General features: G+C 38.0%; 1 protein-coding gene across 2 annotated transcripts in view; it reads left to right on the forward strand.

Annotated features, from left to right (window-relative positions):
* LOC752806 overlaps positions 1-5,728 on the forward strand; it is a 40,382-nt gene extending 34,654 nt beyond the window's left edge. For both annotated transcript variants that reach the window (XM_001177225.4, XM_030972245.1), the window contains exons 3-4: positions 1,175-1,544; positions 3,821-5,728. In XM_001177225.4, coding sequence (XP_001177225.1) covers positions 1,220-1,544; positions 3,821-3,915 — 420 coding nt within the window. In that variant the 5' untranslated portion in view covers positions 1,175-1,219 and the 3' untranslated portion in view covers positions 3,916-5,728. The remainder of the gene's footprint in view (positions 1-1,174; positions 1,545-3,820) is intronic.
* The last annotated feature ends 8,036 nt before the right edge of the window (positions 5,729-13,764 follow it).

Raw genomic sequence — 13,764 nt, forward strand, 5'->3', positions numbered from 1 at the left:
CTGTTGTCGTGCGTCGTTAAAACAAAGACAATGCGACCTTTTTCGAAATAAAATGATTAACTGTGTAGTAATTTTTATAGTTTCATACTATTAATTAAATGTAATGTTAACTGTTATTGTATAATTGTTTTAAATGGGGGCACGCTACAAGAGTCCTATCTCGCACCCCGGGGCAACGTGTCTGACACGGCCGGTTGTAGCAACTACTCCGAAGATCAAGATTACATTAATCTTGATCTAAGGAGACACGAACGAACGATCAAGTTTAAACACGAGCAATGAGAGGTTTGAAATAATTATGCACATTTTAGAAACAAAAAACGCACTCTCATATCATAGACACAGAGCTGATATTTTTTCTATTAACTGTCGATTGTATTTGTATAAAAAATCCATCAAGGTAATACAATTTACTTCTATGGGACTTGTTATGGGCTTGTGCGTAAAGCCCATCAAAGCACCGCACACAAAACGACCCGCCTATTGCGATCCGATTTTCGAAGAAAATAAACTTGTATTATTATGGAAATCTTAACAAATATCACCTTCCGAATTTAGGTTCTAAATAATGAGAAGAAGAATGCCAACAACCGGAATTTGTGTGTAATTTAGCCTTTTAGTCGGAATTAGAGCCAAATCAGCCTCAAATCGTAAACAGTCTCACTGTGCCAGTTTGACGTCAGGAGAATTCTGAACCGATTTGGCTTTTCCTCTGTCACAGAATTGTAAAATCCCTTAGAATTTATATTTGTTAATCAAATGACCATTGAGATCCTCGATCATTAAGGTGTTACATGTTCGAATGTTCATATCAAATGCAATTGCAAATTCTTTCAAAATCGGATCGTACTCTGGTCGTTTAGTGTCGTTTGGGCCTAACTATCTAGATTAATGTCATTGAAAGACGCAATCTGCGGTACTGGTTCTGAATTAGAAGAAAAAAACAGTCATGCATGTATTTAAACTGCAATGAACTACTGGTGGTCTTAACCCTTTTTCTTGTGTTTTACCATAAGCTAAAACACCATTGTACCAACGGGATACATGGTACCAATCGTACAAATCATGTTTTATATGTTCGAGATTGAACACACTTTCAATTTTCTTGAATTTTTGATTAACCAGAGTAAACACAACTTTTATTTTACAAATGTTTGTATCTTTGTCTTTATAGATTAAACAATTTGGAGGAGCCACCATCAAGACCACATTACCAAAAATGGGGCGTATCACCATAGCAACCACGTTCCTCTTCCTCATCATCACTACATCCTCTGTGCTAGCACGCCCTCACATCCGACCCCGTATCACCTTAGCCGATCTGGACAAAGATGGCGCTATACCACAAGACAATGTCGCTGATATTGACAGACCTGTCGATGAAATACCACAAGACGTGCGTTTTGAAGTCGTAGATCTGCCGTCGCATTTCGAAACGTATGATAAGAACAGCGATGGGAAGGTCAGTCTTCTTGAGCTGACCATCGTAACGGGAACCAAAGAGATAGACGCCATGGGACCTTTCCAAGCAGCAGATACAAACAGTGAGTGAATTCAACATTAAAATTGGAGCCAATGAAGCTAGATATTTCTCCCAAAGAAGGGCGCATGGGGGGGGGGGGGGGTGGGGGGGGGGGGTGGTTACAACACATGCTTCTGCGACAAATACTCCGCGGTAATTTCTGACACTAACTGAATTCCTATCTTCAACCTTGGACCCAACACTCTACCTAAACCTTTCCCTGAGTTTGACTTTAACCTTAACACTAAACCTGTGGTTTTGACGAAATAATGACTAGAGCAGGGAAAGTGTCAACCCTGTCCGTGACCATAGATCTATTGTCGCTGGAGCAAATGTCGGATTGCTGGCATCGGGAGGGGGGGGGGGGTGGTTACTTGAAAGAGAGTTAGAGAAAATGACATGGAGATGGAGATAGGGCATATGAGAAAAAAAATGACACGTGACGTCATATAAACCCAATGACTTGATAAGAAAGAAATGAAATAGAAAAGAAAAAGAGGATGGGGGGGGGGTAAGGGAAACATGAAATTGATATCACCCCTTTGAATACCATACCCTCACTCTTTGGCCTTATTTTCCTCACATTTCATTCACTCGTTATTTTCCGAATCCCCCCCCCCCCCCCTCCCTCATTTCACCCGTCATTGTTTGCGGGCCCGAAAATTGAAAATTTGTAAGAAGGAAATTATTAGCGAAGGGTGGTAAGGGTACATCGCCACTGGCCCTTATGTTTATTGTTTATCTCCAGGGAATACGCCATTCGGTATGCGTGCAAGGCCATGCATTATCATCACCCTTCCCCCTAAATTCAAATTCTCGCGCAAACAAAAATGATGCCCTTTGTTAAGGTGATGGCTTATGGGTTTTCCATCTTCTATATGCATTGGCGCGGAATCAGCCAAAACAAAGACACTCACCTACCAAACCAACCACGTAACCAAATGTGACAAAGGTTAAATCTCATTTCCAGATGTCACCGACAAATGGAGAAATTAATAATGAAATATTTGCAATTACGGAACCTCATAACACGTTAGTCTGACGAATGGCATTCTGCGGGGTTGCAGAACATTACCACATTTGTATCTGGACTTGATGCCCATGTGGCGATTCGGATATTAATGAAATTACTCCCCCGCCAGTCATGGCCCAGTTAAACAAGCTTTGACTAAACGGGGGCGTCTGGGCTAAGTTTTGCGAACAAGGTCGGGCCATGCATGGCCATTGCTAAAAAGAACTGGATGTATCATTTTTATTTTAGTTAGACAATATATATCTAAAAACAAGTAAACAGAATAAACAAACGCAAATTCCTCAATTAATAAATAATGAATAAATTCACCAGCCAAAACTGTCAGACTTTTTGGATGGGACAGGGGTGATAGAGAGAGAGGGAGAGACAGAGACAGAGACGGGTACGCAGAAAGAGAAAACATACATCGATTTTAATTGAAATTAGAAACGAGTCTCTCTCTCAAAAAAAAAATCCCTTCAGGGAATTTGTACAAGAGCTCGGGGGGGGGGGGGGGGTGGCTGAGGTGAAGGGATAAAGATCCACCCCCTTGCCTCCCTCTCCCCTCTGTCCTACTCCCCCTTCACCGTGTTGTGACATTGCCTCCCCACACTCGGACTCTATAACTCTCAGAAATTATCATACACCTGTAGAGATATTTCACTTTTCAGAAAGGTGCACTATGATCGACAATACACTCACTTGTACAGACATTTGATATTTAGGGAAGGTGGATCTATGGTACAGAGATTACAGGCGAGGAAAAGAGGGGGACGGCTCTATAAATAGGAACTGCTAAATGACAATGTATTTCACAGCCAGTGCAACCAATAGAGATTAAAACATTGACGTTAAATATAGAATACTGCCGATCAGTAGGCAAGGCTTTGAGGTAAAATACAGGACTGTGTTGAAATGGAATGAGGGGTTCAAGAAGAGTAGATTAATTATGGATGGATTTGTACTGAATCTATGAAAGAGATACAGCTTTCTTGATAGGTGATGTTCATACCCCTTTGATTACGTTTCTCAGCGTCTTTATCATAGTACGAAAGGGGGAGATTTTGAGAGTTAGAGAGAGGGAGAGAGAGAAAGAGAGAGTTAGAGAGAGAGAGAGAGAGAGAGAGAGAATGACAGAGACAGGCACATTTTGATGGGGAAAAGAGACACACAGACAATTAGTAGTGATGTATTAGATGCATTTAACATCTTTAATATTTCTGTTCCTAAATGTTTCAAACATTCACTTGGATTTCTCCTTCGTTTTCCTTTTATTCTCTCTGTAGATGACAACAAATTATCCTTTAAAGAATTCCAGGAAGCACCCTGGATCTTTGGTGTGTCACAAGAAATCGAATTCCTCAACCAGTTCGCTCGCTAGTTCGTTGAAAAAAAGAAGATTGACTTGGATGTAGCCCATCATCGAAAAAGAGAATTAGCTGCAACATGGGGTCAACGTACTTTATCCCTCTGTACGATAAGATTTGCTATTTGGAAATGGAACTATGCCAGTAGAGCTTCCTAAATAGAATCGAATAAAATAAGATACAAAAGTAAAAACGACTGTGAATATTTACTACTTTCAAAATGGAGAGAGCTCTCGAGTAGTGATGTTAATATCTATCTATCAGACGAAGGAGTTATTACACTAACTCCTTGGTCAGAAAGCTGCCCCATGCATCATTATTTCTGGACAAGTTCTACTTCCATACATCACCACAGTGACCACTGCCCCTGAGTCAATAGTCCCTGAGTCAACTTCCCCTAGTGTAAACATGGGGTTAATGGGGTTAACTTTTCGATAATATTCTGGGGTTGGTTGTCCAGTGTGGGTATGATTGACTGTGTGGTAGTTGTCCGGGGGGGGGGGGGTAAATGTTCGGGGATAGTTGTCCGGAAGTAGTTATCTTGGAGTAGTTGGCTGGTGTGTAGTTGTGTGGGGAGGTCATTTTCTCTTGGATGTTTTTATTTTCTGGAAGTTTCTTTGGGCAGTGGATAATCAAAGGGTAGTCTTTTATATATTGCATAAGACAAATACAAAGAAAACTAGGATTTATTGATATCAATCTTACAACAATATTTGTAATATTATTAAAACAGAAGGTTTCATAACAGTTAAGAAGTGGTTTTTTCCTCGCAATTTTCATGATGTTATATTATTATGTTGTATGGAAAAGATGCCTATTCATGTAAGTAGACCGGGAAAAAAAAGAGCATTTAATAGCAAAACCTAAAAGGCAGTAAAGTACTTATAGGACAATGGGACTGCCATTATCCTATTATATTTAATTATAACGCTGCTCAACCAAGGTGCCTATTATTTATTTAAAAAATCAGTAGTATATAAATATTTTTATTTTATCCTTTCATGGGATAATTAATATGATCAGTCCATGTTGCATTGTAAATAACATGATTCCTTCTAAATGCCTGTGAATAATTATTATCAAGGTTGAACTAAATGTGTGTGTGTAAGCTCTGGTAAGGATTCAAAAACGTAAATTTGTAGTTTAATTTTTTGTTTACCTTTTGAAATGTGAAACTGTATCGCTTCTTAGATTATGCAAGTCCTTAAATAGAAATAAAGACTTTTACAAAACTTTCTCTGTTTTATTTATAGAACGGCATAATGATTACAGGATACAACTCTCCAATATTCATATTATATCTCCCCTTTACATAAAGGTATATTAACTGCTATTTTGGCAATTCAATTTTGCCAGTAATCCGAAGAGCTATGCTATTACATATTTCATCTTTTCTGAGATGTCAGAAGTACCCACTTAATACACAGCGTAAGTCAAAAATTAAAGTACAGGTAACAAAAAGATTTATGCTACATTTAAATTGGCTCACTTTGTAGTGATCGCAAAAGCAGTAAAAAAGGTCCTGAATGAACGTGTTGAGAATATTCACTACGAATCTATAATCACGAAACAATTTCCTTTAGTCCGAATAAATAAGGCAAAATAAATTGGATATTTGATCACGATTTACCAATAAATGGACACAGACGCATTTCTCTGTGGAAAGATTAATGTAATCCTGTTGTAATGAATTCACGTAAATGCTGACATATTTATTCTCGATCATGAAAGGGATCCGCTAATTATTACTGCATTAACTGTTCATGTATATATTAGGAGCATCAAATATGATTAAAGTTGTGCTTACATGTTTTTTGTTACTTGAAAGATAAAGTGGTCCTGTGTCCTGCTTTTGAATGGTGAGACTACTGACCGTTGCATTGTGTAGTTTATACAGTGTGGGGAATCGGAGTGTGTTGATGGGTGCTGGTGTTTTGGGGGGTGTGTGGGTGTGTTGGGGATGGGTGAGTGTCTCTTTTCATAAACACTTTTAAATAGAAGCATGACCATACAAGAAAATTACAATTGAAAACATATCTCATATTAACATTAATTTCATTTGTCTTTTCGTTCACCTTCATCTTTCTGAAAGTCAAATACATTCAATTAAACGTATTCAATAATGACAGGTCATTTTAGTTTGTATTTCTTGAATACCAGAAATAAACATTAAATATGGGGAGGCAGTATTTTTTTAAATTATTTTCACCATAATTACATACACCATCACAACGTAATGATAGATTCGCTAATAAGAGTTATGTCAACATTTCCATTTTCATTCGTTCATGATTGATTAAATAGATTACATGAAGGAGAAATTTATGAAATTATTTACACGCGCAACATGTCACAAAATGTCAAACAATCATTTATGACGTAAGGAGTAGGGCCTATTTCTGTTCTTATTTTTCTAGTTTCCTATACTTAAATCTTGTTGGCTGCGCTGCGTACCAATCATAAATGATATCCCTCTATCAAATCTAATAATTGAAAAATGCTCCACGGGTATAAATCCATGTAATGACCGATTTGAGAGATCGGAAATCCACTCTAATTGCTGAGTGCAATGTGGGAGCAGACAGCCAAACTAGGTTAGACGAAACAGTGTTTGTAATTTTCCCGGATCGCAGACGGGGTTTTAGGAGTTTTATCGAGGCGAAAAACGCGGGAAACAGGTCGGGTGGAAGAATATGCCATTTTAGAAGCATTAAATCGAATCAACGCTTTGGAGACCGCCGCTTTTCTTGATCATCAATTTTGTATGACACAGCTTGTCAAGACCTGAATGTGTTATTGAATCATTAATCATGTTGATGTGCATCGACGGAGTTAAAGTGAAACTGGTGGGGGGCCAATATTGACGGAGAAATTTCTTTTACGGATTTTAAAACCATTTTTATACAGTAATAGACAGTGGATCCACTCACGGAACGATCACTTTTTCATGAAATAAAGTAAATATTGGACTAAACTGCGGCACTCGTTTTTAGCACTCTTAAATATTAAGGTAGAGCTCCTACACAAAATTGTCCTCGTTCTCGTGGAAACCATTTTTTTCGTTGCCAGAGTGACAATTATTTGCACAAGCTATGGTAGAAAAAGATCAAATTCATAGAGAAAAAATCCAGTTTGGCCCAAGTAATAGTGATGAATTTATACCACATGCTGGTCATAAGCCCTTTCATCCCATCTCATCTTTTGCTCTGCTGTACATTTTACATCAAAAATATCATAGGCCCCTTTTGTCATATTTTGATTGGAATGTGACACAATGAATGAGATTTCACTTCAGATTTCAATGTCATGATAGTATTATAAAGGATCGTATTTTAGTCAACTACAAGGTTGCCACCCGCTCTTAATGCCTTCGATATGCGCTAACCTACCAGCCCCCCCCCCCCCCTCCCTCATGCCAGTAATTATTTGAGCAATGATGCGAAGTATTTGAATAGCTAGTTGTTTGGCCAGAGATGATAGGGGCGTTTCATGGCGTATTATAATTTGTCATAGTTGTGTCCCTTGAGTTTTTGGGAACACACAAAATTCACGATGATTCATTGATGGTAATTACTGTAACGGTTTAACATGAGAGTATGTGCTCCTTGTTGACATTCTAATAGTGGTCATCGGCGTCAGTTATGTGTGTTTTTTGCTGCTACTTTTTCTGCTCTCTCTCTCTCTCTCTCTCTCTCTCTCTGTCTGTCTCTCTCTGTCTGTCTGTCTCTCTCTCCCTCTCTCTCTCTATCTCCCTTCACCCTCTCTCTATCTCTCTCGTTAATTATAGAACCTCATCCAGTGATGACCAGTGATAGGAAGCATTTCTTTATTCCCAGATGAATTGCAGAGTCTTTGAACTTTCGCTTACTTATCCAAGTATTTTTGCTTTCGGGCACCAATATATCGAGAACACGATGAACAGGAATCTTAGTATCAATTACGTCCTCTCTTGCTCTTGCTCTTCCGGTCACTCGCATCTCATTAAAAGTTATTACATTACCCGACAAAATGTCATATTCACGAATAGATGCAGACGACTAGCTCAAGTTCAGTACAAGTCCACAAGACCGAAAACGTTGGTATTTAGAACCTCCAGGAAACTTGTCAGATGTATCGTCAAGACGCGTCGGTCTCATGAACAGTCAGATAAATTGTCAGACTGCCCGAGAGACCGGCATGATCGTTATTGTAGGATGTCGAGGTGCCATTGCAGGCCATGAGACAGCCAGGCTAACGTGACCGACATAATCAAACTCAGGGGGTCTCTCGAAGTTATGCAATTAGTGTTCGCGAGACCGACGACCCACAGGACAGACAGCCCGCAAGATTGAAACGTCGGTCTCGGTTTCGGACATCTTTGCGGAGATTACACGAGACCTATCACGTCTGTCTCGTGGGCTCTCGGTCTCGTAAACTGTCGATTTACTGGAATGTACACCTTGAACCTCTGGAAAGACCAGATGTCTATGTCTTCACCCCGACACAACTGTGCATTATTCTTCGCACTTTCAGCTCCCAACGGAACAAAACCAGACTAAAATCCATGACTAAAACCTGATAGAATTATTTATTGCTCCAGATACTCGTGTTACAGACGAGAAATGGGATCGAGTGGGATGGTACCCAATTAGTGTGACGATTGATTCCCTGATTAGTCGCAAGCTGGGAAGCCTTTTGCTTTTGTAGACTATTGTTTGTAATTATTCAAGAAAAATGAGGACGGGCATATGGTCCTGACTACGGTGAAGTAATTAAAATATTTATGATGAAGGTGTATTGCTGATTGCATTACCACTCCTTTTCATATTGGACATCAGCTGAATCGACTGACATTGTATAGGTATAAAGACGTCGGCAATAGGCCTTCGGATGGTTCCACGGAAGATGTATACTCTTTTATATATTCCTTTAATTGCCTTTTCTTTAATTATTGATATCCAACAAAACGTTGTTTCGTAGTATATTAATATAGTTAGCCACGGACAAACTAGCTACCATCCACTCATATTAATGAGTTGAAAAGTTTGTAAAAAAGGTAATGAGCATTTCAGTCACTAAAAGCTAATGCACATGATTTTGCATAAAACAGCAGTTAAAGATTTAGGATCTCTTTTTGGAAGTGATCACAAATCAGAAACAAAATAGTAGAAAAAAAGGAGAAATTTTGTTTTGTGGGGAGGGGTAAACCCACGTACCCCCTTTTGAAAACTACGTTTCCTCTTCCTCATGAATTAGTCGATATTTTTTGCAGCTCAGTCTTGAGTTTCTTTTACCAATACCTTTCTTTTATTAGGTAAACTATAATAAAATCAAACTATCGGTTAAAACTACTGTACTATCGAATTTTAATTCGATTTCAAAATAGTAAGTTGAGAATATGATCCAACACTTAGTTACTCGACCTAATAATGCTTCTGAGACTAAAAGGATGTAGCTTATGAGACAATTGACAAGTTCTCGTGTCATGAACACGCCGCTAGAAATCCAATTTCAAACACTTCAGCAATTACCTCATTATTAAGGACACGTCCAAGTGATAGCTATTCCATTCCCTGGAGTGGACTAATCCGACTAACAGAGAACGAGCCACAAAAGGAATAATCATCCGACTCAGATGTTGACAAATTGTGATAAATGAGGATCGAGATTGTCCAGGATTCGGGGACATTGTGATTTTCGTGTTATTGTAGACAGTGGCAGATTTAGGGGCACACAACCGACGGGTGCCCCCTCACTCTTCAGGAAACCCAAATGACATACTATACTTCCGGCTGCTTTCGGTACACACATCAAAAACTGTGCCCCCACTTTTTTTTAATGGAGCAGGCGGCTTTTGTCCCCCTTCTTCTTATTCCTCCTTTTTCCTCTCTATTCACAAAATTGTACTAGAAGCATCGAAAAATGACGCTGACCTTTTATTTGCTCGTCAGCAAATTTAAGACTGTTGTGCCCCCTCTTTTACAAAATCCTGAATCAATGAAGGGCTGATTGTAGAGTCCTTCATCATGTTCATTAACTGCCTCTCAAAGGATTACCAAGATGGTCGGATGCGCTGCAAAGAACTTGATGTATTTATTGTTCTATCAACACCCACCTTTTCAGTCCCATTTCTGTTCGATTAGGTTGTAAGTGAATGCACTTATTCAAAGTTCAGTTTGAGAAAGGTGTATTGGGAAAGGTGTCAGCTAGAATTGAATTTGTTATATTTTTTTAGGATTACGAAGAAAGTTTGATTCCTCCTTATAAAAGAAAAAATCAAGCTAGCAAAATCATGTTTGATTGAAAGGGGGATAACAAATATATTGAAGACGACTTATCATAAAAGGATCTTGATATTTACAGTTCAATGTATGGGTTACTTAAGGGGTCTGTGTGGGACAAACTATTTTTTTCTAATAACTAATTTGCAGTTTTCAAAGGCTGTCGATCAGCAAATCGCAAAATTATATTTTTATATCGCTTGCTGGAAAATGTATCTATCATGCCCGCGCCCCACCACCAAATGGTCTAGTAATGCCCCTGGTAAATGTGTTTGTTAGGATGATAAAATCGGAGGACAAAAATGATGTCAATCACTTACAAACAATTAGAAAATGTAAGATAAAGCATTAAAATATTGTTATAAACTGAATTAAGACGTTAAGAAAATGTACTAGAGTTTAACTAAGAAAATTTGTGATAAGAATATTAAAATACGTAGGCCTACCAGGTATCCACAAGCAGAATCATAACAAATCACAATTTGATTATGATACCTTTTGGAAAGAAAATTCTGAAATTTAATGAACTGGATCAAATAAAATAAACATATCAATTTGGCTATCTAACCCCTTCATTTTTACCAAACTGCTTTGAATGTGGGCTTGCTATCAAGTACTTATTTTTTACTTATTTTGTATGAACGCATCAAAATAATCTGGACCTTTTATATTGCAGCTGTCAACTGTACTTGATTATCAGATTGACTACAATCAATAAAATTGTATCCACCTTGGTTCATACACGCTCTACAATCGTTAATGGACTCAAGCCACCTTGGACACATCCACTGTCTACTTAAATCCATCTAGGCTCTCAATCAACCCAAATTCATCCAAACCTTACAGGTGCATATGACATGACCTCGATAGTCATAATAATCAATTTCATTGTCGAATTTTGGCCCTCTTCCTCGAAGGGCTTGTCAAATTCAATATTATGAAGAGGTGTGAAGATTTTATCAAATTGAATATGGAGAATCTTTTTGTTATATAATAATAATAGCTCACATTTATAATGCGCCTAATACTACGTTTCTAGGCGCGGAACATATTATTACCCCGGTCATCGGATTCAGGCTTACCCGCACACAAGGTATGCACATTCTCCACTCCCTGGGGAGCGTTCCAGCCAGTCGCCATTTTACAAGCGCCATTGCTAATCAAACCATATTAGCTTTCGCATCCTACCGGGTACCCATTTTAACACCTGGGTGGAGAGTGGCAAATGTAGATCAATGTCTTGCCAAAGGACATTAGTGCCGCGGCGGGACTTGAACCGCAGACCTTGTGATCCACAGTCCGGTGACATATCCACTCGACCACGACACCTCTACACCTCTGTTATATCTTGTTTTGTAGTTCTGAAATAATTATGAGCTTCTTGATCTTGCCTGATCCTACTCTGAAAATACATTCTGTTCTACTGCCTCCCTGTACTGCTACCCATACGTCAAAAATTAAAGAACTTCTTATTTTACTAGTTTTTTTAAAGTAGCCTCAATTGTTTCATTTATTTGAAATTAAATAATGCACTATCGTTGCACTCAGAGTAAAACTGAACATTACTTTGTAGGATAAAAATGACCTTATAAAAGGCATTCAAGATCAAATTTAACCTATAAATCTCTAGAAAATACATCAAATGTATTACTATGAAACTCGACGAGTCACAATTTATTCATGGCATAATTTGGGAAAATAAATTGACAGTGCGATTGCCCAAACATGTCCTCATTCGAAGCAATCCAATCAAAATCTGACAAATACAATTCCACGAATACATTCCAGTACCCTCTAAATCCCTGACAGTGGTACATTGAAGTTGATGAGAAACAATGGAGTTTTCGATATTGAAAAATAAATATAGGAATGTGCCTCATACATGTCATCATTGATTTGGAGATGAGTCTTCTGGGCATCGTTTCACCAAACCGTCATAAGGACAAGTTCACCGACATCCCATTGAAACCCGTGTTAAATTGAATGCACGCATATCAATGGGCTGTCGGTGAACTTGTACTTATGACGGTTTGGTGAAACACTGCACTGGTTTATAGTAGAAGTGTATACAGAATCACACAACGGTCCCAAAGTCACGAAGTCACGTATTCAAGACATGACACAAAACATCCTTTTCGTGATTCAGAGTTTCTCAATTTCTACCCGATGTCGGCAAAATGAAAAGAAAATGGTCACCCAAGATGAATACGCCTGTCACTTTGAAGTGAAGCAAAAAGGACATGTGACTAAACAAAATACCTTCAAAGTAAAGCGTCACCAAAGATGAATATACCTGTCACTTAAAATGACAGCATCAGAATGTAACAAAAGATAGACATGACGAAATTAGATAATTTGAACAGTTTATCCTTCAAGGAGTGATCAATTGGTTTGACTTGGTAACAAACAGGACACATCTATCACGGGCGATTGTGTTTAAGTATAGATCACGTTTTAATCATTATGAAATATCTAAACGATTGTAGATCTGGGGGGTGTTTCATAAAGAGTTCGTAAAGTTATGCATGACTTTACGAACGACTTGTATATGAAGTGCCAGATAGGATGCCCAAAGTTTTTTCTGATATTTTCAATAACCTCAATTAAATTATTGCAAAAAATATACTTTGCATTAAAAATGTTTGTCATAATAAGAATGTTAATCTACATCTGCACAGTTCAACTTAATAAATAATAATCAATAATGATTGAACATCCCATTTGGCTTTTCATATACAAGTCGTTCGTAAAGTCATGCGTAACTTTACGAACAGCTTTATGAAACACCCCCCAGTTCTATTAAAAGCGTCCTGGAACCATTTTGACCGAATGCAAAGAAGGACAGGGGGCACTTTGCCAACCCCCGCCCAAGATGAAATAAACATTTATTGGTTATTTTTCTTGGTAAAGAAAAGTTATATTGAGACTTTTATTAACGTAAAACAGGTAACTATTTCTCAGTCAATTATTATTTTGTTTTCAGGCTTGATGACACAGCTAACTCCTCTTCTCGTCTTGTCAAGTGGGGATACTTGACACTCTTTAGACTGTATGCATTATGCTGGCAGGCGGGAACACGTGTGTGTCACTATAATACAGTTAAAATTAAAGTATATCAAGGTTTATGAGATATTAATTAACAATGAATGGGGATATGGGAAACTAAATATTAACGAGACTTATAACTACTTGTCTTCAAGTATGAGGTAGTCTGTTTTATGTCAAATTCTTTTGTAACAATGAGGATGATGACGATGATGAAGAACATGAGTATGATGATGATTTATAAACGGATGATGAATATAATAACACGGTTTACAATTTTTTTTATTTTTACTGTACCAAGTTTCAACTTGATTGACTGTGTCATTTTAAAGATCTATACGATGCAATCTATACTTATTGATGAAACGTTGATGTGATGCAATCTTATTCATGTGGTTGATATATGAAAATTTAATATTATAAATTTGCCAGGTTTCAACCTGACTGACCGTGCCGTTCGTTAAGATATGGACATAAAATCGGAACAACGTTTTGATGCTTAGTTGACGCAACGGTGACGTTACATCATTAATATCTGATAATGACGCTAAGATCTGT

The sequence above is a fragment of the Strongylocentrotus purpuratus genome, unplaced genomic scaffold, assembly GCF_000002235.5.
Source record: "Strongylocentrotus purpuratus isolate Spur 01 unplaced genomic scaffold, Spur_5.0 spur5_scaffold_6, whole genome shotgun sequence".
Lineage (NCBI taxonomy): Eukaryota > Metazoa > Echinodermata > Echinoidea > Camarodonta > Strongylocentrotidae > Strongylocentrotus > Strongylocentrotus purpuratus.